At 36.3% G+C, this 24,925-nt stretch overlaps 1 protein-coding gene and 1 long non-coding RNA gene across 4 annotated transcripts in view; one reads left to right on the top strand and one right to left on the bottom strand.

The window, feature by feature from the left end:
- LGR4 (leucine rich repeat containing G protein-coupled receptor 4) overlaps nucleotides 1-24,925 on the bottom strand; it is a 109,348-nt gene that overhangs the window by 5,196 nt on the left and 79,227 nt on the right. For all 3 annotated transcript variants that reach the window (XM_032166378.2, XM_058446693.1, XM_058446692.1), the window contains exons 3-17: nucleotides 21,679-21,750; nucleotides 20,188-20,259; nucleotides 14,355-14,570; nucleotides 13,437-13,508; nucleotides 11,315-11,383; nucleotides 10,026-10,097; nucleotides 9,771-9,842; nucleotides 9,403-9,471; nucleotides 7,826-7,897; nucleotides 6,285-6,350; nucleotides 5,429-5,500; nucleotides 3,100-3,171; nucleotides 2,683-2,808; nucleotides 1,420-1,535; nucleotides 762-845 (exon numbers count right to left, since the gene is read on the bottom strand). In XM_032166378.2, coding sequence (XP_032022269.1) covers nucleotides 762-845; nucleotides 1,420-1,535; nucleotides 2,683-2,808; nucleotides 3,100-3,171; nucleotides 5,429-5,500; nucleotides 6,285-6,350; nucleotides 7,826-7,897; nucleotides 9,403-9,471; nucleotides 9,771-9,842; nucleotides 10,026-10,097; nucleotides 11,315-11,383; nucleotides 13,437-13,508; nucleotides 14,355-14,570; nucleotides 20,188-20,259; nucleotides 21,679-21,750 — 1,322 coding nt within the window. The remainder of the gene's footprint in view (nucleotides 1-761; nucleotides 846-1,419; nucleotides 1,536-2,682; nucleotides 2,809-3,099; nucleotides 3,172-5,428; nucleotides 5,501-6,284; nucleotides 6,351-7,825; nucleotides 7,898-9,402; nucleotides 9,472-9,770; nucleotides 9,843-10,025; nucleotides 10,098-11,314; nucleotides 11,384-13,436; nucleotides 13,509-14,354; nucleotides 14,571-20,187; nucleotides 20,260-21,678; nucleotides 21,751-24,925) is intronic.
- Nucleotides 1-24,925, top strand: part of LOC131384618 (uncharacterized) — a 36,193-nt gene that overhangs the window by 6,239 nt on the left and 5,029 nt on the right. The window lies entirely within an intron of this gene.

Here is a 24,925-nt window from a genome sequence, read left to right as displayed (position 1 = left end):
ACACAATAAAATAAATTACATAAACTTAGATGATTCTTGCCAATTGCATTCGCTTATCTAGTAACTTAGGGCTTACTCTCTACAAAAGAAAGTATTCATAAAATACATACGCAGCCCCTTAAGAAGCTCACAATTCAGCAGCAATCACTAGTGAATCCATAATACTTATAATTCCGAGTCATAAAATTAATGTCCAGATTATCCTGTGATATTATACCAACAAAGGAATCTACTTTGTAGCACACAATTTAACTAAAATATTTAAGCCTTCCTTTTACAGTAAAATTATAAATACATCTTCTCTAGTAGATTAGGCAGACTATGACAATCATGACCAAATATGTGGTGTCAGTTTAATAACTTTCCCAAGACTACAAAATTTAATGAAGTAAATGAGGGGAAATAAGGAAAGGCAAGGCTACATCAAGCACACATATACAATCTTCACAGACTACTAACTTACAGAATTAGTCCCAGAGTTAAAGGAGCATTAAGAAATTGCCTCTGAAATTCTAACGTGTACAACCTTCACCTGGGGGAGCTTGTTAACATGCAGATTCTGATTCAGTAGGTCTGGGCCTGAGATTCTGCAAAAGATTCCTAAGCTGCTGGTTGGTACATAAAGCACAAATCAGAAGGCCTCACGGGATCCTCTAGTATCATCCCTATTACAGAAATCACATCTATCCCCAGCATATTTAGATATATTTGCCTAATGTTTGTTTAACATGAGTAACTGTGAAAAAATAGGCCGGGCATACCTGTTGAAGGTGTACAATGGATAATTATTTGACTATGTTCTTCATTTTCAACAGTGCTTGTGACATTTGCTGCATCAGCAGTACCTGAACATATAACACAAAGCATGTTTAATTAAAACCTTATGCAACTCAAAAGAACCATATTTTCCTGCAATTTTCTCTGTATATAAGTGAGTTCTCCTTATAGAAGGCTCAATAACACATTAAAGATGCTGGTAGAATAGTGAATGCCATTTTTTTTTTGGTTTTGGTTTTTTTTAGAGACAAGGTCTTGCTCTGTTACCCAGTCTGGAATGCACTGGCACAATCATAGCTCACTGCAACCTTGAACTCCTGAGCTCTGCTCAAGGGATTCTCCCACCTCAGTCTCCCAAGTAGTGGGGAACACAGGCACATGCCACTACACTCAGCTAGTTTTAAAAATTTTTTATATAGAGAGAGTCTCACTTTGTTGCCCAGGCTGGTCTCAAACTCTTAGCCTCAAATGACCCTCCCACCTTGGCCTCCCTAAGTGCTGAGATTACAGGCATGAGCCATCACGCCTGGCCAGAGAATGCAATTTTTCTCACAGATTTCCTATTGATCATTCACAAAGTAATTTTAAACTTTAATCAATGCCTTAAAGGAGTGTTCTATTTTTTAAAACTCATGCACTTGCCTTTCTCCTGTGCCACACTGTGGTCCTGGAGGCTGTTATCTTCTGTGTTTAAATTTGCATAAGAGTCACAACCCCAAAATGCACAGCACTGATAAGCATATGGTACTGATAAAGACCTGGAAAAAAAGTTGTAAAATCTACACTGAACAGCAACTCCACAGACACGGTTTTGTTTTGTAAAAGTATTTTAAACTTTGAAAACCTCAGACAAGAAGTCAGAAAGATCTGTCATGTGCTTTAGGCTGGTCATTCATCCTCTCTGGGCCTCAGTTTCCTCATCTGTGAAAACAGCTCTGGTATCAGATGACACCGAGACTTTCTCCCTTTCTATAAGATCTCTCTTAACAGTTGGATGTAAATCAAACTGTTTAAAATTTAACAGCAGTACTGCAATTTAAAGTAATATCTTATGACTCCTTTTATAAATGTATTAACTATGCTCAATTTATCATATGAAACTGATAGTTTCACTTAAAATTAATGCCCCAGGTCTTTTGTGACTTTATACCATTAAATACATTTACTTGATTAAATAAATGTAATGAAAATATTTATTCTCTTCTCCAACAATAATATTACCTCTCTTTTTTTAGAGACAGCATCTTGCTCTGTCACCCAGGCTATAGTGTAATGGCGCAATCACAGCTCAGTGCAGCCTAGAACTCCCAGGCTGAAGTGATCCTCCCATTTCAGCCTCCCAAGTAGCTGGGACTACAGGCATGTGCCACCACATCCAGCTAACTTTTGTATTTTTTGTAGAGACAGGGTCTCAGCATGTTGCCCAGGCTGGTCTTGAACTCCTGGTGTCAAGTGATCCGCCCACCTTGGCCTTCCCCAAAGTGCTGGGATTACAGGTGCGAGCCACCACGTTTGGCCTCATAACAATATTCTCTATTATATTTAATGCAGTCCCCCATAACTCCAAAATCTTCATGAAGTATTATAGCATTGTTTTCTGCAGGTTCACATTTACATGGTTTCTGCCATTTTATTGCTAATGAAAAGTCCACTGTATTAAAAAACCATTCTGGTGAATAGCTGTATTATCTCTTTGAGGCCATCAAGGGCTCCAGTTCATGTTCTTAAAGACTATGGAATAATATTCATGTTCTATTTTTCACCAAATTTGCAAAGATTGAGATAGAAAACACCCTTAAATTATAGCCTATCAGAAAATCTGAGAACCACAGCAAAAAACCAGGACACTGTAATTTTGGAGCCTACCATAACTTCAACAAAAAAGAAAAATAAGCAAAAACACACCTGAGGTTAACAAAGTCTTTTGCTGCTAAGGCTTCTTTCAGCTTGAAGTTGCCCACAAGTTTCAGCTGATTTAGCCCATTCAGGCCTTCCGTAGGAAAGGAAGTTAATTCATTGAAACTTACATCTCTAAAATATGAATGAGACTTCAAGTTAATGCCCAATATATAAATCACATAAAAACATCTGTATATGTATTAACATCATAAATATTACATCCCTAAGATCAAGTGGGGGTGCTAAAATTATAGTTCTAGCATGTATCTTGCCATTTAAGAAGACTTTACTATAAATACAGCTTAGCATTTATACAAGGGAATAACTAAACAGAAAAATATTTTGATTCCACAATGTTAAAACGGATGTTTCTATAGCACTAGTTACTACTTTCATGACATTACTGCATAATCATCTACTTACAGGTTAGTTATTGGCCCAAGTGTGGCAAAAGCTCTACTGTGAATTTCATGTATCAGGTTTCTACTCAGATCTCTGCAATTATAAGAGCAACATGTTAATCTTTCAAATAAACACTCAAAATGCCACTTACTTAGACTACACTTTAGAATTAGAGGTAGTAACACAATATCGCTGATAAGATAACATAGATCTTCAATCTCGCCCAGCAATATTTTTTCATGTTTATGTTGAAAGCCTCTCCTTCACAACAATCTATTTCTTGGAATATGTTCTGTACAGCAGTAATTCTAGCTTGCATCTGTTTCAAAACAGTTGTGAATTTTCCCACTTTATCATTCTGATACCAATTCAAAAATATAAATGATATGATATAACCTTTGGTACTGCTAACTCAGCAAGGAAAAGCCCAGTTTCTGAAAAAGCTGAAAATAAAAACAGACTTCATATTATTTGCCTTCTCAAAGGTTAGTGATAAGGCTCCGAGAAAAGACAAACAATCAATATGCAAACAAGAGCATTCCAGGAGGGCTGCAGATACCCTTCTTTTCCTAAGCAGGAAATAAAAATTGCATCAACAGTAGAGCCAGCTCCGTATTCAGGAACACACCCTGAGAAATTCTGATATTATAGAATTAATAAAACAGAAATAATCTACAAACACACACTGAACCTTAAAGGAAATTTAAACATTGAGTAAATTCATTCCGAGACACATTTCCTAGATAACAAGGAAACTCAACACACTTGGTTCCAAATCACCAAAAGACCAGCTTCTTATTGTCACTTACCAGTTTCTAAAAGTGATGGCAACTAGGAGCAAGTCTTCTTCCCTATGACTGCCCAGGCTTACAGAAAGTTAGTCCACAACTTGAGATGATCCAGCAACCCAATTACCAATTAAATAGTTTCTCGTAGAGTGCATGTCATATTTCTTAAAGGGGATATACTAAAAAACTGTATTCGATATATGTAATTTCACTTCACTATCAATTTTTCAAACTTTTTCTATAATAGAAAAATGTTGTGCTGGGCAAGGTAGCTCACACCTATAATCCAAACACTTTGGGAGGCCAAGGTGGGTGGATCACTTGAGCCCAGGAGTTTGAGACAAGCCTGGGCAACATAGGGAGACCCCCATCTCTACCAAAAAAAAAAAAAAAGAAGAAGAAAAAATTAGGTGGAGATTGTGGTGTGCACCTATAGTCCCTCAGCTATTCAGGAGATTGAGGCAGGAGGATTGTTTGAGCTCAGGCATTGGAGGCTGCAGTGAGCTGTGATTACACCAGTGCATTCTAGCCTGAGTGACAGAGTGAGAGACCCTGTCTCAAAAAAAAAAAAAAAAGAAAAGAAAAATGTTCACTAATTTAATGTACTATGTTTCTGTGCTAAAGTTCTAGGAAGATAGTGAGTGGCAAGGTTTGTCTCAGTCACCTCTATATTCCCAAGTGCTTATGAGAGTACCTGGAACAAATATGTAGTCAAATACAAATGATTTTTTTAAATAAGTGCTTCTGTGGCTTATGAACTCTATTTGTCATGATAGATACTCCAGTGCAGGGGTCAGCAAACTTCTTCTGTAGAGGGCCAGATAGTAAATATTTTCACCTTTGTGGGTCATAGACTTTCTGCTGCAACTGCTCAATTCTGCTATAGTGGGGTGAGAGCAGCTTTAGACAGCACTTTAATAATAAAGGCCTGGCAGTGTTCAATTAAACTTAATTGATAAACCAGGAAGCCGGCTGGATTTGGCCCATGGGCTGTAGTCTGCCTACCCTTGCCCTAATGAATTGGCAAACCTCACTATTATAACTTGAAAACAAACAAGCTACATCACTTCAGTTATACACATTATACATTTTTCTACTTGCCAATGTACAATTAGCTAAAGTAAAAAATATTGAAAGATTATTTATAAAGTTGCAAGTCTAAAAATCTTGCAATGTCTAAAATAATATTTTAGGTAAAGTCTAAAAATAATATTTATTGAACACAAATTACATCTTTTTTTTTTTTTTTTTTTTTTGGAGATGGAGTTTCACTCTTCTTGTCCAGGCTGGAGTGCAATGGCGCAATCTCAGCTCACTGCAATCTCCACCCCCAGGGTTCAAGCGATTCTCCTGCCTCAGCCTCCCGAGTAGCTGGGATTACAGGCATGCACCATCATGCCCGGCTAATTTTTTGTATTTAGTAGAGATGGGGTTTCACCATGTTGTTCAGGCTGAAATTAAAATTACATCTTTAAGTATTTCTAGTAACATGGAAATCATAACAACATATTAACATAGTTTGGAAAAAATTTATTGTCTTTAATAATCGCAGACAAACTTACAGAATCCTTAGAGATATCAGGCCTTGAAAGGTGCCTTCCTTTATTTGGTAGATCTGATTACGCTGTAAAGAACTAAATAAAAAAAAGAAGAAGAAAGACGAAGACAAATACAAAGAAGAGAGCAGGAGGAGGAAAGAGAAAGGGATAGAGAAAAAGAAAAAAGTTACTTTCTATTTTGAAAAATAACATTACAACATTTCTTATTTGAGTTTTTTCTAAATTTAAATAACTATTCTTATGTAACAGTGATCTTGTTGAAAGAGAATTGCCCTTTTCTCATCTATAAAATGAAAGAGACTAATTGGTATTTCATCCCATATTATACTGAGAATTAACTGGTATGCTATCTAAATTCCCCCATCAACCCCACTCAGGCATAAGAGAAGGAAGATGATGCAGGGAGAAAAGGAACCAAGACAACACAACTATGACAAATACCGTATAGGAATAAAGTTACAGGACTACATAGAGTGAAAATGGGAGAATTAATGCCTCCCTCTTCCCATCTCCCAACCAACTTCCACCAGAGCTGTGCAACACAGGACATGATGGGAATTGGCACTCATGTCTGGTTTCCCTCAATAGCTGGACAAGTTTTCGTTTTCTATTTCTTTTAAATATATGCCAACTTCCAACTTTTCCCACATAGTGTTTCATGGGATGCCTGATAGGTAAGTGCCTAATATATGCTGGTTGCACGAACACATCTGGTTCAATTTGACCTGTTATTTATGGGAACATCTGATTACAGGAATTTCTAATTTCTTACTCTTGAAGCCATCTATTAAAAATATGAAATGCTCAACAAATTTAACAATATACCACAGCAAAAGGAGTAAGTCAAAGACCAACTCACATTTCTTCCAGAGCATGGCAACCATTAAAACTTGGAAGGTCTCTTATATTGTTGTAAGACAAGTCCCTTGAAACAATGGAAATTAACAAATTAATGCTATGTTATCAGAATATTATATTAAAAGAGTGGTACTCAGAAGCATTGAAAGCAGAGATAAGATAAGTAATAAAGAGATATGCCTGAATAAGAAAAACAATTATTTTTTTCCTAAGACTTGTCAGCTTCTCAAATACCTCAGTGATACAATAAGCCTAAGATTGATAAAGTTCAAGAATATATTGTTGAGCATAGACACCATAAAATATGTAAAAATATATTTCTATAAAGTATATATATAAGTACATAACATAAATATGTAAAATTAAATATGTAAATATAGAAAAATATACAAAATACATAAAATTTAAGTGGTAAAGCTACATTTTTTTAAATTTATATTTATACAGTTTAAAAATTTGTATTTTTTCAATATTGGTTATCCCATAAATAACTTATATATTCTTTTATTGAAAAGCTCTAAGAGAAATGGTATGCTTATCAACATTTTAAAAAACAGTTATATTACATCAAACACCAGAACTAGTTAACTTTCAGTCCCACTGCAGTTTTTCCTCAACAGTGATCATTATGTTTAAGTTTGATACACCACTGCATCACTAAATTATAGTCATGACCCAAATAACAGTTTTGGTCAATGACAGACACCATATACAATGTTATGGTCCCATAAGAGTATAATACCATATTTCTGCTCTAACTTTTCTATGTTTAGATATACAAATATTTACTATTATGTTACAATTGCCTACAGTATTCAGTACAGTATTATGCTGTACAGGTTTGTAGGCTAGGAGTAACAGATTATATCATATAGCACAGGTGCGTAGAAGAAACCACCGAGGTTTGTGTAAGCATACTCTGTGATTTTCGCACAATGACAAAATTGCCCCATGACACATTTCTTAGAATGTATTCCTATTGTTAAGTGGATGTGTGACTTTACTGGCTTAATCAATCAGTCATTTATTTTGTTACTATATCCCACCACTGAATACTTATTAACAACTTAATAACTTAATTGTTTATTCTGGAGACATTTTTACATCCTTTATTTACTTTTAGTTTCTAGGTCAGCCTAAAGTTTTTAGAAAGCGACATGCTTTAGTTCATTCCAGACTGAATAAAGAGTTAGGCTCTGCTTAGGTTGCAGATGAAAGGAGGAGACTATGAGGAGAGCTACCCCTGGAGAAACTAGAATAAAGACAAAGAGCAGGATGAGAAAAAATGAAGAAAGAACCTATCTTGGTTTTACTTTGTTCAAAATAAAGTCACAAGTATATGATATATTCAAAACCCTAAAAGCTAATTCAAATGCACATTACCCACCCTGGAGATGACTCACATATCTGCTCCTTTACAACAACTAAGAAGTAATTATACCTCAAAACCACCTTATGAAAGTAGATCCTTAAAATAAAATTGAACATGTGTGAATATATAAACAAAAGGTATGAGGGGAAGGGAAGAAGAATCCAACTTACAAAGTCCTAAGCATCTTTTGTTCTTGACACAAATTATTCGGTATGCTGCTTATCTTTGTACCTGTCAAAGTCCTGTGGAAAAACATTATTCATGTAAGAAATAATTCAACTCAAGATACTAAGCAAAATTTGTTCCCATATAGAAAAATAATAAAAAAAAAAGTGCTCACATATTTACATATGGACTAGATTCTATACATCCCATGGCCTAATTATTCCATAAAGTTAGACATGCAGGAAGGTGAACTGAACCTCAATTCTGATATCATCTTCACAGTAACTCAAAAACACTTGTGACATTAGATGTTGATACCGGGCTTGATTTCCCACATGGACCAGGAGGAAAACACTAATCTACAGTCACACAGTCTGATCACAGTTAATTGCAAGTTGTCACCTTCTTACACCCAAGACCTTTGAAACCAACTTGCATTCTGCCCCCAAATCTTGTTTCTGTCTTTTCTTTCAGTCAGACTGGCTCAGCATTCGAAAATGTTCTCTTATTCCCCTCACTTCTGTAGTCTATCACCAGTTCCTGTTATTTCTTCCTCTGTTGTGTTTCTAGCATCTAATTCTTTCAGAAAAAGTGAAGTGAGGCAGAGAGGGATGGAGAAATCTCAGACAGACCATGCTATTTGTCCTAGTGCAAATCCAGTGATGGATTAAAGACCTGGGGCTCTCATAATTCAATGTGTTCATCTGGTCAGGTGGACTATTATTCCCACGGCCGCCTCACTGTTCTCCCCATCTCTAGTCTCTTTCTCCTTACCCTCCTCACATTACCTCCTCAAATATTCTCAACACCTCCAACTGCCTTAAGAGTCAAGTTTAAACTCCTTACCTCAGTGCTTCCCAAGTTCTTTTTTAAAAAATATATTGTCACGTGTGACCATTGTAACATTTAAATGGCACGCTGCAGTAAGACTCCTGTGGCTAGAGGCCCTAGCTGCCTCAGGCCCCATCTGACTGTCTAGAGGGCTGAGGTCATCAAGATCTTAAGTGCACCTGTAAACTCATGCACAGACCACTCACTGGGAAACTGCCACAACCAAATGTGCAACGTTCAAGGCTTGTCATTTCAAAGTCTAATACCAAACAATTCTCCGGTTTCTCCATACCACCCCCATCCTATTATAAACATGCAATTCCAGCTATATTTGCTCATCTATATGCTATCTGAGAATACTTTTGGTATTTCCAGTTTTACTAATCCTGCCTTAAATAAAAGACTCAGCTCTGGGAAACCTGACAGTATTCAAACCTTCTACCTCCTCCGTGAAGTAGTCTACATCGATTGCTCCCACTTCTAAATTCTGAAAGCACTGCTTCTAATTTGGCACTTTGTTAATGCCTTGTATTTTCTGTGAACTTTTCAGATCTTATCCACATAATCGGCTCTACTCTGCCTAAGCTCACTGACCCCAAACCCAATATATTCTTCTCCATGCATGATATATACAAAGGGAAACTGGAGGAATCAACATAAACCCATCACTGTCACTAAAAGACCCTGGCACCCTGCTGGCAGTCCAGCAGTGTTATCTTTATACAACCCCTCTTCAAAGGGCCTTACTTACAGACTTTCCAGGTGGGCAGTTCCTGTAAGATTGGGGAACTGCTGCACCATGCTTGCACCACGAATGACTCTTTAAGAAATGGAGAAAGACAAAGTAATTTTTAAATTTTTTTCATATTTTATGTTTTAAACAGTTTAAAATTACAGTGCAACTATAACTAAAAATAAAACTAGTTTCATCTCTTGAATGTACTTGAAAGTGTGATAATTTGGCCAAGTATTCACAAAAATAAGAACAATTATAAATTCTGCCCAAGGGAGAAAAAAATTTTAAAGATTTTGTTTTCTGGAGTTCCAGTAATAAATTCTTGTTTTCCACTAAAACAACTGTATAAATATCCAGGTTTGTTTTTAAATTCATATACTTACAGGGAATGAAGATCAGATAAATTGTGAAATGCTGAGTTCCCCACAAAAGACAGAGGATTATCATACAAATGTCTGTGAAAATATCCAAAAAAAGTAAAATTTTCATATGTTCACAAGCACTCTAATATTAAATCTATGTTCACAATGTACATATATCTAAAAGCCTGACTTTTCATTCTTTATCAGGGTGTTTGGCATTGTACGGTCACAGCTTCACATAATTATACATTAAAAGAAACTTTCAAAAATACTTACATAGTTCTTAACAGTGGATTACCATCAAATGCTCCATCAGGGATAACAGAAATAGAATTACTATGAAATCCTCTAGAAAGATAGGAGAAAAGTATTTTGAAATGCATTATCCTCTTGCAAAATAAAACCCAAGTATCTACTGCTGTTCAGCATTATATAAAATACAACTGATAATGACTACATGAAAATTTTCAAAAGCATAGGAAATCTCAAATTTTAATTTTATTTTATCTTTTACGGTATCATACCTAATTCTTTTTTAACCCACTGCTTAGCTTGGTATCTATCAGATCCCTCATATGCATTTATCTGTTGCTTCATCATAAAAAAAAGCTTTAGACCATGAGAAACAGGTGTTCTAACCTCAAAATCTCTCTCACTGTAGCCTGTATTTACCCTCTTGGCAATGCATCTTAGAATGTTAACCATCAACTAGCTCATGACACACAGTCCCTGTTGTGCCATATACAGTCACTAACTCTACCCATGACAAACCCGACGTCCAAAATGTTCCCTCAGGCAGGGGACAGTGGCTCATGCCTGTAATCCCAGCATTCTGAGGGGATCACTTGAACCCAGGAGTTTGAGACCAGCATGGGCAACATGATGAAACCCTATCTCTAGAAAAAATTTCAAAATTAGCTGGGCGTGGCGGTGCATGCCTACAGTCCCAGCTACCCAGGAAGCTAAGTTGGGAGGAACACCTGAGCCTGGGAGGTCAAGGCTGCAGTGAGCTGTGATCATGCCACTGCACCGTGACACTCCAGCCTGGGTGACAGAGTGAGACCCTGTCTCAAAACATACAAACAAACAAAAAGAAATAAAAACAAAAATGCTCCCTCATTCCTGTGTTTAAATATTTTTATTCTTTCAAGTCCAGTCAAACTCCTTCCTTTTGGTGACGCTTTCTGCAGTAACTCCAAACTTCAATTAGGTATTCTTCCAGAATGATTTATTTATCCTATACATTCAGCATTTATTTCTACCTAGAAACAGCTGTCTGTCTTAACATGATCAGTTTCCCCAGTAAGACTAAGACTACAAGCTCCTTAAAGGCAGACACTGTATATCAGGCCTTCTTGTTTTACCAGCATCTAACCCTATACAGCAATCTATACTCAAAATTGTCTCTGTCATCGAACACAATCCAACTTTATGATTATCTGTGTTTGTGTGCATGCATTATGGTTATACGTAATGGAACAAGATGTTCTAAAATCTCATTGATGGAACATTAAATCCTGAGTTTCAGGGATATGAAGACATAAAGAGAATGAAGCAATACTCACAGCTCTTTTAGGCTAGGAAGGGCTTTAATAGCCTGAGGAAATTCCCCCAAGTTATTATAATTCAAGTCTCTAGAAAAAAATGGGTGAAAATATATCAAAATATTAAATAGTGGTCATAATTCATAAGGCATTTTGTTACAGACATACTTTTTTAAAATCATATCCTCTGTATGATAATCTTTCTTTATCAACCATATCGTCATTCAAAACCATGTAGGAGTTTAACTGAATTTACACCTTTTCTTACAATACTGAATAGAGAGAAATCATTCTTCTTCCATGATGTTTTTACAGTTCAAAGAATTCTCAAAATCATGTATTACTGATGCATTAAATACATAAATCATCTGAATAGCATTTCTCTGAAAATGCATTCTAGAATATAATTCATTGAATATCCATTTGTAAATGACAGTGTGAAACTGAGGTTTCCATTTGGAGTTCACAGTGGCTTCCTGAAATTCTGGTATAAGAGCAGCTGACCTCAGTTCCACCATCAGCGTGATGACCTGAGATAAAAATAATCACAAGGAGGCCGGGCACAGTGGTTCATGCCTGTAATCCCAGCACTTTGGGAGGCTGAGGTGGGCAGATCTTGAGGTCAAGAGATCGAGACCATCCTGGCCAACGTGGTGAAACCCCATCTCTACTAAAAATACCACAATTAGCAGGGCGTGGTGGCGCATGCCTATAGTCCCAGCTACTCAGGAAGCTGAGACAGGAGAATCTCTTGAACCTGGGAGACGGAGGTTGCAGTGAGCTAAGATCATGCCACTGCACTCCAGCCTGGTGACACAGCAAGACTCCGTCTCAAAAAAATAAAAAATAATAATAATAATAATCAGAAGGACCAGGGTAGATTCACACAACTGTTGTCCTCATACAGGTTATGAATTATTGGTAATTTTATATTAGTTAAGAGAAAGACAAGCCATAGTGATCTGTACTGAAAAGTCTTAGTTCTGAGAGTGTTTAAAGTTTAATTTCTTTTAACATAAAGAGCACACTGGCATATGATTAGCATGATTGATTTCAGAATGAAAGTAAAATAAAATTAAAAGCTCAGCTCCTCTGAGACCTATTGTTTTCCTTTTCCTTTTTGTAACATAGAAGAAAAAATGGCAAATAAGAATTTAACTGGGAAGAGGTTTAATTTTAACATAATTGAAATAGTGTACAAGCTTAGGATTAGGAAACCGATTCAATCTTTTATTTATAACACTAGAACTCACACACTTAGCAAAGGAGATCTGAGTTTGGAACTATCTTCTACAAGATTTTCAACTTTCATATATCCATTAATGTTTCCTATCCTCTAATTTAGATAGAAAAGTGAATTAATAGAGTCCTAAAAGATTTTAAGTCTTCTCATTAATTGACAGTTAACCAGAAAATTCACTCAAATAAAATACTACAAACCCTGAGCATTCCAGTCAGGTTTTACTCACCCATGTAATTGGGACCTTCTCTGAATCATTTACTCATCACAACAGCAAAAATTACATTATCTTTGAGTAAAGGCAATAAAGGCAACTAATATAGGCTAAAAGAACAAAAATAAAGATCCTATTCTCAATTATATACAGCTACACAATGCCTTTTACTTATATAGTGGTGCAATGTACAGTTGAAACAGCCAGAGGTCTCAAACACTTTCGCTCGTGGAAACAACAACAGAAGTATCATAGCAGAATATAAAATCTTCATTTGTTATATGTAAAAGCAGATATAGTATTCAAACCCAGTGTTCACAATTAGAAGGCAACTGAGATCATGGAAAAAATAAAACTATCCAGAATTCATTTTAGAAGTTTCTAACTTCCAAAACTGTCATACATTTAACAAAACCAACATTTCTGGAAAGGTATAAATCTTTGTAGATTGAGCTGTTTTGAATGTGTATTCTTTGGGGGAAAATATGCAATTCACACTTTGCCATTTTTAGCCATGGACTTAGATCAGTATTCATAATTAGGTTATTTGATAGCAAGAATTTAGTCTGGTATCAAAGTGAATTAATAAGGAGCTGAACTCAAGGCCAATATTTTTTTTTTCTGCAATGAAGTACAAAATTATACTTTCAATATCACAATGTAGTTGCCCAAAATATGAATATACTTACAAGGTCTCCAGGTTGTCTAGTCCATCAAAACAGTGTTGACTCAGGTTTTTAATTTTATTGTTATGAAGATGCCTATGGGGGAAAAAAAGTATAAAATGACTTTTCCACCTCCCATTGGCAACTATTATCATTGTTTTATATGTCTGAGTTGGTGTGTAAAGGAATGATGTAGCTCAACATATCAACAACTAAACAGCTAAACAGTTTTCTGTTGACCACAGAAAACAAGTGACATTGGGTAGTTATCTCTTGCTATGTACACTGCACAGATTCACTAAACACAGACTACCTCATGGAAAGAGAAAAGTATCTCTAGTGGAAATATGGTACATACATGGAAGATTAATATTTATTCACATCAAAATAAAGTTTTGATTAGCTCTTAAATATATGAAGAAAAATTTGATGAGCTCTCTTACTGAGGACATGAGGGTAACGGTGTGGAGGAAGTGTGTAGTTTACACCAATGAGATCTCCAGCAGATTTTAAAAGAAGCACTATTTTGTTATGTCTTGGAAGATTAAAAACACGCTGCATCACATACTCTCTGAACAAGTGGAAAACACAAAATATCCCTGGGACTAACTTGTATGGACACCTCGAAATGATTTCCCTTCTTTTAACATTGAATACGCTGCTGGGACACAAGTAAAAGCTGTATAAATGTGTGCTAAATGACCCAATTTCTCCTCATGATTATAACTGGTCATTTATCTTAGGGAGATTCAACAATTATCATCAGCTAGTAATTTTTAAAATTATCCTATTCTGTTTAATATTGTACAAAAGCAGCTCCCAAAGCACTAACTATTCAGGAGCATATTCAGCGAGGTGCTTTGATAATAATCTGTCAGAAGAAATCTGTTTTTGTACCCCAATTAACACAAATATATGGAATTAAAAGGGATAGATACTTACAGAACTACCAGGCTTGAAAGGTTGGTAAATGCAAAGTCAGGGATGCTTGAGATCTTGTTGAGAGCCAGGGTCAGCGCCTGTAGGGTGGGCAGATTGCTGAGGGGGTGCACAGGCACCTCCGTCAAGCTGTTGTCATCCAGCCACAGATGCCGTAACTGAACAAGTCCTTCAAAACTGTCCTCGGGGACCGAGGTAATATGGTTGGCATCTAGACGCCTAACAGAAACAGAAACAACCATGTTCAGTAACAAATTCTAGTGAAATTACTCAGTTCAAGTCTCACAACTCAAAGCTTTCAAAACAAAAAGGACTTATAAAAATGACCATCTTTAATTTTACTAGAAGTCCTCATAACATCTAATAACTTTTTCATGATCTGTATAGTGTATGAAACTCAGTTCTTTCTCTTCCTTCATAAGAATGGCATGTATCCAAATCTATATTCTTCAACTATCTTTGGCTTTTGGCTAAGAAGTAACTTTATAGCAGAAAGATATATTTTTTAAAAACACTTGCAAAGTTCATATTGAAATTATGTTTTAGAGCATAATTATCAGACATAGAAAAAAAAAAAAAGAAACTAAGCTGACCAAATAAGCTACTTTACTTCCAATGTTACATTATAACTAACATTAGACATTGAATTTAGTTGCTACTCTGATTCTGTACCAAGGAGAAAGATTAGAAAATACTTAAAATTTTTGTATAGCAATAAAGAATCTAAATAGATTTTCAATCATCCTTATTACCTTTAGGCAAGTTAAAAATGTAAGTGTCATGCACAGGCAAAGCAACTTTTTCCTCTTCTCTTAGCAGTTAAGTGCTTTTGAAAAATCAGTGTGCCAAAATTAACAGTTATTAAGGTCAAATTATCTGTTGGAAAAATCAAGCAGCTCCTCGAATCAATGTTACTGTGGCTTTAAAGTTTCTTCAATTTTTCCAAAACTTTTGGAATTAAGAACACCTTACTAATAGGATTACTCATATTTAAAATTAAGTCCCTATCTGAAAATCAGGAAACTAAGTCCTATGTATTATTGTTGGCACAACAAGATGTAATTGTTGGAATAATTGCTTTTCAACGCAAAGACAATCTGGTATTAATATGATGAGGGACACTATGTGCCAGGCAAATCACAGCTTTCCTCACAAATCCCTTGCCGATGTATCTTCATTACTTATATTCATGCCTCACAACCTTGGACTTCTTTGTGAAAATTACAGAACAGAAAAAAAAACTGGTTAAAAATTCAAAATGACTGCATCTTTTTGAAGAAATAGTTTGACAACTTTCGGGTTCAGGAAATTCTGAGTTTTAGAGTGGTTTTTGTGCCTCCTGTTTCCTTGTGCTGTTCCAACTTCAGTTCCTGCCATAATTGCCCCTTTCCACCACAGTCAAGTCCTGGGCCCCTGGTCCCAATTAACTGCTCCCAGCCCCAGATGCATTTTCCCTTCCTAATGACAGATTAGCAGGGGTTAAAGACCATTGGTCCTGGTGAATATCTGATGGAAGCTTTCTTTCTAATAGAGTCAAGATAACTGAAAGAACACCTAAAAAGGGAGAGCTTAGGACACTGAGCAGCTGCCTTAAGAATGTACCTAGAAACACACATTTTTAGACTTGTTTATTTTTGGGGCTTTTAGAACTTGCCCTGTGACAGGCAACTTTTACATAACAGACTGGCCAAGTACTGGCTACAGAGCGGCAAAGTACTGCCTACAGAGCTGTTTAGGAGATTCGCTTTAATGAGCAGATAGGAGTGCATTCAAACATGTGTGCACACACACACGCGCACACACACACACACCCCTCGTGGAACTTTTCCATTCTTAGGAAGAAAAAGACTTAAATACATAAGCATACAATTAAGCATATTATATAAATAAATATTAATGTAGCTAAACTATACTTGTAGATAACTTAATTACCTGCAATTCACTCAACACAGTTAAACTGAGCATCTTGTTAGGTACAAAGGATAAAATAGTTAACACAACAGGCATGAGGCCTGTCCTCAAGAGACTGACATTCCAGTGGCGGAGGTGACATACAACATAATAAGTTACAAAATGATAACGAAGTACTTTAAAAAGTACCTCTGGAGTAGATAAACAGGGCACTGCGGTTAAAGACTGATGGACTCTGAGGAGGAGGGTAGTTACTCAAAATGCATTTGGTCAAGAAAAGTATTTCTAAGGTGACATTTAAAGTGAGACCTAAAGAAAAAGCAAGAATGAGTCAAAGTAGGAGCTGGGCAAGGAGTGTTTTAGGCAAAGGAAAGAGCCAAGGCAGAGACCCAGTAGCAGAAACCAACTTAGTATGATCCAGCAACTCCCAGAAGGTTAAGAGTGATTAAAACACAGGAGGAGGGGAGTAGAGGGACCAGGGACACACATGTGGCTGGGAATGCAAACAGGGTCCACATTCCATAAGTCCCTATAGGCTAGGTAAGGGGTTTGGGTTGTATTTTCGTTACAAATTGAAGTTCTTTAGTGTTACTGCAGCTGAAAAGTTTAAATTGTTTATCATATTGATGATGTATATTCATATTCAATAAAATAGTATGTAAGGCACCTCCAAATACCTACAATGCCTCCACTGATACAGAAAATAGTATAACAAGGAAAGTTGTCAGTGCCTTTTTAATATAAATTCAGTACTGTATACAACCGTTAAACTCTTGTGAATTCTGTGTCATCAAGGAAAAAAGACAGCCTTAACTTACTGCTAGAAAACTAGGTGAATTTTGAGCTAAGACAGTAATAAAGCTATCCTCTATACAAAATAGCACAGGTACAACAATAAAATAGCATAATACAACAATAAAAGCACGGACACAATTTCCTCCGTACTAAAAATTTCCAAAAATTGTGAAGTCACACATAAGTAGGGATTAAAAAGAACTATGGAAAAATGAAACTCTTAAATAAGAGGTTAAATGAGAAAAACGATTTCTGGTGACTCAAATGATTAATCCTTATCTCTCAATTCACATGTGGGTGTGGTGAGGCACCCATAAAAGTGAAGAGTATGGACTTATACTGAGACCAGTGCTTCAGAGCACTGTCTCAGTGTGGCTTTGTAACAATGATCTATTCTATTAGTATTCATCCTAACAGATGAAGAAAATACTATAATTCTTTAAGTAGATGCTGAAAAGCATCAGCTATCTTACAAAGTAGAAAGAATATGAGGGTTTATTAAGGTATTTTTCTATTTAAACTCCATGTGGTAAGAGATTAAACTATTGCTTTATTAATCGCAGTTTTCTTGTTAAATGGTGAATAACATATTTATTCACTCAATTTCTTTGTTATTTTTGTCTGGAAAACATGCTTCTATTTTCTATTCTCAAAAGCCTATTTTACAATTGACTGAGACTCATGTATTTTTAAATTTCTTGTCTAAACAAACTACAGTAACAAAATAATATTAAATGCAGATATTTAACTGTTGAAAGTCTTTGTTATCAATAAACACCTGTATAATCAAAAGATCTCCTTTCTCTCTGTTCCAACTTACCAATAATGTAAGTGTTATAAACATATTTTAAAACTGAGAAAAACCTAGGAAATTTAATCTTTGAGATCTTTTAATAGTCAATAAAAATGTAATCTGATGTTAAAAAATTTCTAGTGGAGATAATTATGACATACCATTTTAATACCCTGCTGAGGTAATGCTTTAGTTATTTTAACTTTATGGGAGGCAATTATGCTACCTTTTTATTAGTATCAACAATTGGCTTTCAGATTTTATAGTCAATATCAAACATACACTTGCATCAAACCACTTCTGGTCAATCTCAATCCCTAATGAACTTTGCTTCTTTTAAGCACTATTCAAAACCACAATGAAATCTTTCATGTAATTCAGATCTGAAGAACAGATTTTCAAAATGACTCAAGTGCTGATAAGACTGTTTTACACCATGAGAGAACTCTATCTAACTTCACCACTGCACCCACTCTACTAACAAATGCATGAGCACCTCCTTCTTAAAGAAAACAGGCCTGACCCAGAGCAGCTCCTTGTGTTTCTGATATATATGAAAACATCCCAATGCCTTTAAAAAAAAGTTTGTTTTACCTCCACTCCATACACTCATGCCAATTTTGGAGATAATTTAAACTAAGCAATTTGCTCCATGAATGATAAGCACAGTATGCTTTTTTAAAACATGAAGAGAAACCTATGATTTCTGTGAAAAACATCATTTTAAATCATCTACATTACCAATAAATGTCTCGTACTTTCATGTACTTATTGACCACAAATTAGAGAGAATAATTTTTCTGTTCTACAGTTGAAAATGAGATTTTAGTCTTCTCTTTATTACCCTTTAAACTAGGCAAAATAATTGAGTATTTTGATTATTAAATCTTACAAAATGACAATTCAATATGCAGGTCTGGAAGTAAAATACATTCTTAAGAAGCAAAAGAAAACATGACTATTTAAAATGCCTGATGAATTCAGGTCCAAGAGAGGTCAGATGACTTGCCCTGTGTACATCCACCTGAGTTGAGAGAGTGTGTGAAGTCAGCCGAATAACATTTCTATAAGGGAACTCATTCCCATTGATTCCTTTTACGAGTCTACCTAGAACCTACCCAATTAGCTGTGGTGAAAAACAAATCCTTATGTTCCATAACTTACCATTTTAGTGAAGGAAGCTACTTAATACAACCACCTTAAATTAAACTTTCATTTCAACTAAGAATTGAATGGCCAACACAATGGATATTCCTTGTTTATGGGTTAGATACGGTTTACAGTTTAACTGTACAGCATATATTTTTATTTTCACATTCATTGCTCATTAACTACTAGAATATCTCATCTAAAATCAAATGGTAACCTATAATTTATAATTTCCAGGGATGTCTCTTTGGTGCAGTTAAAAATAGCTTTATGTTAGCAAACTGATGGGACAAGCAGCTCAATCATTTTCACGCTATATTTTCTAACTTGCGTGCATTTCCTAATATTTGCAGTTATTTCAAAGTAGAATACAAAACCTAAGAGACAAATTGTATACAAATATGTGATGTCACTAAAACGCAATTTTATCCCAGCACACATAAGGGTGATAACTATTAACATTTTTTATTCAGAGTGCTTCTGGGGAGATTATTTGTTACTTAAAATCAGACTTCTGAATTCTACCTTTAAAAAGAAAACCAGCATTACTTCTAGGATATAGCCTAGGGATCTGCATTTTAGCAATCTCCCCCTAGTGAGTCTGTTGCAAAGTGTGGTCAAAGTACCACACTTAGAGAAACTATGCCCCAGAGTCCCATTGTATTTGGTATTTAGGACACGAAGTGAGGCAATGCAAATTTGTATTCATTATTCTAGTAGAAGCTAATGAAGTTCCTTGTTTTGAAGAATACTTTTTCATTTTTTCTGAGAAGCTCTCTTGACCAAATTGAGGAATTACAGTCGATTTGTTCTGATTATCATTACCACACGAAACAGAAACCTCTTTGTGGCTGTTTCTTGACAGTCAAGGCACAAGACACTAAAACTTCTGTACACACATAACTGGTTCCAAAGGGGTGCTGATCACCAGCAGTGCACAAGTTCATGGAAGTACACCCAGCAGTGAATACCCAGTAGCTTTCTCTCAGCCTCTAAGACAAGAGAGGAGGTAAACAGAACCACCTCCTTCTCCCTCACCAAAGGACATTTTGATAACATCGACTAGCTATCTCTGTTTTTATCTCAGATGAAAGGATAAATCTCCTCTTTCCTTACAATTCTAGTTCTTTACACCTTTAACAGCCAGAGTAGTCTCTTGGTGAGTCAAGAAACCAAGAAGTTACTTACAAAGACTGCAAAGCACTCAGCCCTCGAATGGCTTCACTGGGTACTGTTTTCAACTGATTATTCTGGAGCGTTCTGAAAGAAAATTTTTGGTTAGTGAGTAACAAGTGATAGTTACCATTTTTTCTTAGAAAAATTCAGAGCTCTTTTTTTTTTTTTTTCCAAAATATATTTCCAATGGGAAAATAGGGGGGAGGTGGAGGTGAAAAGCATCTAAGATGAGAGAATTGCAAAACTTCAAGAAGCACTTGTTATGGGTGCAGCAAAACAACATGGCACATGGATACATATGTAACAAACCTGCACATTGTGCACATGTACCCTAAAACCTAAAGTATAATAATTAAAAAAAAAAAAAGAGAAAAAAGAAAAAAAAAAAGAAGCACTTGTTGCAAAGCCAGAAAGGAAATCTATACTGCTATCCCAAGCCATGCCCTAACACAGACTTGCTGGGTAATCCACGTTTCCAAGGGTGGTTTTGTTTCTGGTAATTAAGGCACTCTAGTTAATGTTCATCACCCTGGGTACTATTAGTTAATGTTAATTAGGAGCTATAACAAGTTAACTGGGAGGTATAATAAGCAAATCCGTTGGAATTCCTAATGCCTTTTCAAATTGGAATAAAGCAGAGCCCCGAAACATGGACATCAGGTAAAGCCAATTTTTCCAAGCGGATGGCAGATCCCAAGCTCTTAAGGAACAGCAGGAATGTCCTCAACGCATGTGGGGCCAGAAGAGAAATAGAGCTTTGATCATCTACTAGTTAGGGCCTGCCGAATAGATGCATAGATCCATACTGAAAATGAAATCCTTTTGATTTTTTTGCCTGAAGCCATTCCTGTCACATTAATAAAATGACTGCCTGACATGAGTCATAACCACAGAATAGAAGAGATAAAGGTCCTACCTAGCTCACTGAACCAGAGAGGTCTAATGACCTGCTGAAGGTCATCCAGCATGGTAGTGGCAGAAGTGGGGGCAGTCAGTTCACCTGTTTCCTAATCTGCCATACTCCAGGCTCCTGACCACTGCCAAGAATTTATTTCCTCACCATTCTCTGGCTACACAAATTGTAGGCATCTGAATTCCCTTGAGCTCTAAAATTATTTTAACATTTGGAGCACTTGTAAGCCTTTTTCCCTTTTAGAGTCAGGAATTTCAAAGTTCTTATAGCTATAAAATAAGTAGAAACAAAACCCTACCAGTAAAATTTAAGTATGGGTTTGCTTCAATGCATTAGGCACCCAAAAAGCCTAACATTCAACTGTAATATACTGGAGGTCAGAATACCTATTATTTAGAGTTTTAACTTTTGTTTTCTAGATGCAGGGTTGCCTACATCAAACTCTAGCCTCCCACACTACTCACTGGCCACTCCTTAAATCTTTTAATCCTGAACTAAAAGAAACTGTGCTTAACCTAGTTCCAAGCATGTTGACTATGCAGAAAGAAAATACACAGCCAGCTGTGAAACTCTAAAATTGCATTACTTACAGAACTTTGAGTTCTTTCAACCCAGACAAGGCCTTTGGGTGGATAAAAGAAAGGTCGTTGCCCGCCAATTGTCTAGAAAAAAAAAAAAAAGTAGCAAGAAAAAAATAGTAATTCAGACTTAAAATTCAGAACTTACAAAAACCTAATCTGTGATTAAAACTCTATGTTAAACATTTCTCAAGTCTATCTGACATTAAATATGGACTTAAACCCTTGCTAAAATGATCCTGCAAATCTTCCAATGAGATAAATGTCCTAGAATTTTTTTTTTTTAAGTCCCAATACAATAATTTAAGCAGGCACATTTTTATTCTGGTGAGGTCAAGCAAGCCAAAACACATTAAACCAAATTAAGTTTGCTATTCATGGTCACTCTGCAGCCTGCAGTGTTTTCTAAGGGCCTCATAAATACAAGACTACTGGTCAGCAGGCAAGAGTGTTTATACAGATTAGAGCAAACCAGTCTGTCAAGGAAGAATGCTTTTGGGAGGAAAGTCAGCCTGTTATCTCTGCATAACCAAGGGCAGCATAACCAGTGCAAAAGAGAGGCAAAAAGTGTGAGTCATTGAAAGCATAACTTTCCAAACAATGGCCTATATACTTTTTTCTGAAGTAAACAGGTTTTCCTAAAGAAATTTTGACATGACAAATTCAAGTGGGGATAAAAGTAGAATAAGGAAAGGATAAGAATTCTTTGGATCCTTTTGTAAGAAATCTGGGCACCCAATTCATACTGAGCCCTACTTTTCCTCCTATTTCCCTGGGCATAGAGAAATAGAAGAAAAAGTTGAACAGAGGATATTAGGGAGAAGAATCCGGATGCAAGGCAGTGATTCACGTAAGTTAACTTGTAGACAGGTGAAGTGAAGGAAGGTTTTCAAATGTGTACTCAAAAATGGTAATTGTGTGCTCATATGATCAAACACAGGACTCTTCTGGGTCCTGGTTCTGTCAGGGATACTCTCCTAGATTCTGTAACTATGTATATATATATTTTAATGCTCTCTTCTACACATGTCTCAGGACCACACAGTCACCAAGTCCTCCTTTAAAATTCCTCTGTTAAAATTTACAATTAAATTTTTTAATTTAAAAAATTTATAAAATTTAACATTTATAATCCCTCCTTTAAAAGGTATGTATTTCCACTATTCTTCCTATTCCCTCCCTAAAAACTCTGCACCCCTAAGCCTTATTAATCAATTCATTCATTCATTTAAAAATGAGTACCTACTAAGTGCCAGACACACAACATCTTTAGGTTCCCCCGCTTCTAATCTGTTCTACTTGTATATCCTGATTTTAGGGATACAAGAAAGATACTTTACCAGCCTTAAAATGTGAAGTCACTGTGGCCTGAAGCTCTACTCTTAGATGCACTGTTTTCTCTTGAAGTGGTGTTCCAGTTACTAATAAAATGCAAATTGCCCTGGGAAGTGTAATCCTTACCTAGCACTAACACAGAGGCGATTGCACTGAAGATGGGGGGGCGGGAAGGGGACAGAAAAACAAACAGCCAAAAGACCCAGAAACCAAAGGGGTAAGTATGAAGAATTATTTTCAATGGCAAGAATAACAATGCTGGATTCTCAGGCAATACCACCAAGTTTAGCACAGTTCATGCTCCTAAACTAAATTCTTCCTAAAAAGTCCTCCCACCATGCACTTTCTCACAAGGCATCCAAGTACCTAAATTCTACACTGCATTGCCTTTCAAGGTTTCCCCATAACCCAGGCTCACAACAGCTTGCTTTGTGCTGTCAGCCTTGTAGCCCTTCACCTCCCAGGGCTCACCAGAAGTAAAACAAGAGACTGAAGAAGACGGTTTTAAGGCCTCTTCAGTTGCTTCCATTTTAAAATATTTCTCTTTAGCAAATCCTCTTGGTTCTAGACTAGCCAGCTTTATCACTACATTTTTTACTTACTTATTTATTTTATTTATTTATTTTTTGAGACGGAGTCTCACTCTGTCGCCCAGGCTGGAGTGCAGTGGTGCAATCTCAGCTCACTGCAATCTCTGCCTCCTGGATTCAAGCAATACTCCTACCTCAGCCTCCAGGGTAGCTGGGATTACAGACGCCCACCACCATGCCCAGGTAATTTTTGTATTTTTAGTAGAGACGGGGTTTCACCATGTTGGCCAGGCTGGTTTCGAATTCCTGACCTCAAATGATCCGCCTGTCTTGGCCTCCCAAAGCACTATATCTTTTAAATGTTTCATCTAGCAACCTCATTTGTACCCCCTTAAACACCCAACTACAATGCTGCTTCTCTTGAAAGCTTCAGTTCTTACAAATGTGCCCTATGCATGAACACTCAGAGCTCATAAATTTGGTCACAAGCTACTGTCTACTGGTTGTTTCTTGTATATTAGTCTTGCGGGCCAAGTACAAATGCCTTCAAGAACAGGGTGTGCATCTCAAACTTCTGTTACCACCCACCAACATGCCAATTCATTAAACAGAAACTGCTTTCTCAGAAGCTCCTCCTTGAAAATGCTCACCATTCCTACGCCATAGCATCCCAAAGTCTACCTTAGTGCAAGCTTGGTACAAGCAATCTCAAAGGGACCCCAGTCTCACTCATTAAATTCAACTGATAATGCTCACAGCTGTAATGCAAAGTACTTAAAAGGTCACATTTTAAAAGATCAAACTGCACCATAAAAGCCATAAGAGGCAGTAGCCATCTTTCCCCAGGGCCTCAGCCCTGTGACTGCTCTTCCAAGTGTTAAAAAGCTAGAGTCCTCCAAAAAAGAAACACTATAAACAGAGTAAGGCTGTTACAGGATTCTTATTATTCTTTTGTCTCTAATATTAGTCTTGAATGTCCTTGTATCTATGGGCTTTCCTTGAGTTCAGCCTATTGTGCTGGGCTCACAAAAAAAAAAAAGGATTTTATAAAGTAACAAAGGAAAGTGGCAACATGCAGAACACCTGATTATCTTAACTTGTCAACAGAAAAGAGTGTTTGACCACATTAGCCAAAATATTTGCTTCCTTTTCCCAAATCTCTGCCCCTTTCATAAACCATGAGAAAACTAAAGTCACCTAACTTCAAAAAGCATTCTCTTTCTCCTCTATTTATCTTTAATATAAATGACAAAATGAGCTCTCCATGAGGCTTATCCTGAAATACACGCCAACGATCTGGAGAAATAAACACTACTAGTATGTGGTGGACAGTGATAATGCTGTCCAAGAGGACACCCTACTTTGATTACTTAGTTTGTTAGTAGAATAAACAT

The sequence above is a fragment of the Hylobates moloch genome, unplaced genomic scaffold, assembly GCF_009828535.3.
Source record: "Hylobates moloch isolate HMO894 unplaced genomic scaffold, HMol_V3 SCAFFOLD_11, whole genome shotgun sequence".
Classification (NCBI taxonomy): Eukaryota; Metazoa; Chordata; class Mammalia; order Primates; family Hylobatidae; genus Hylobates; species Hylobates moloch.
The sequence above is the reverse complement of the archived record's forward strand: the minus strand, read 5'-3'. Positions and strand labels throughout refer to the sequence as shown.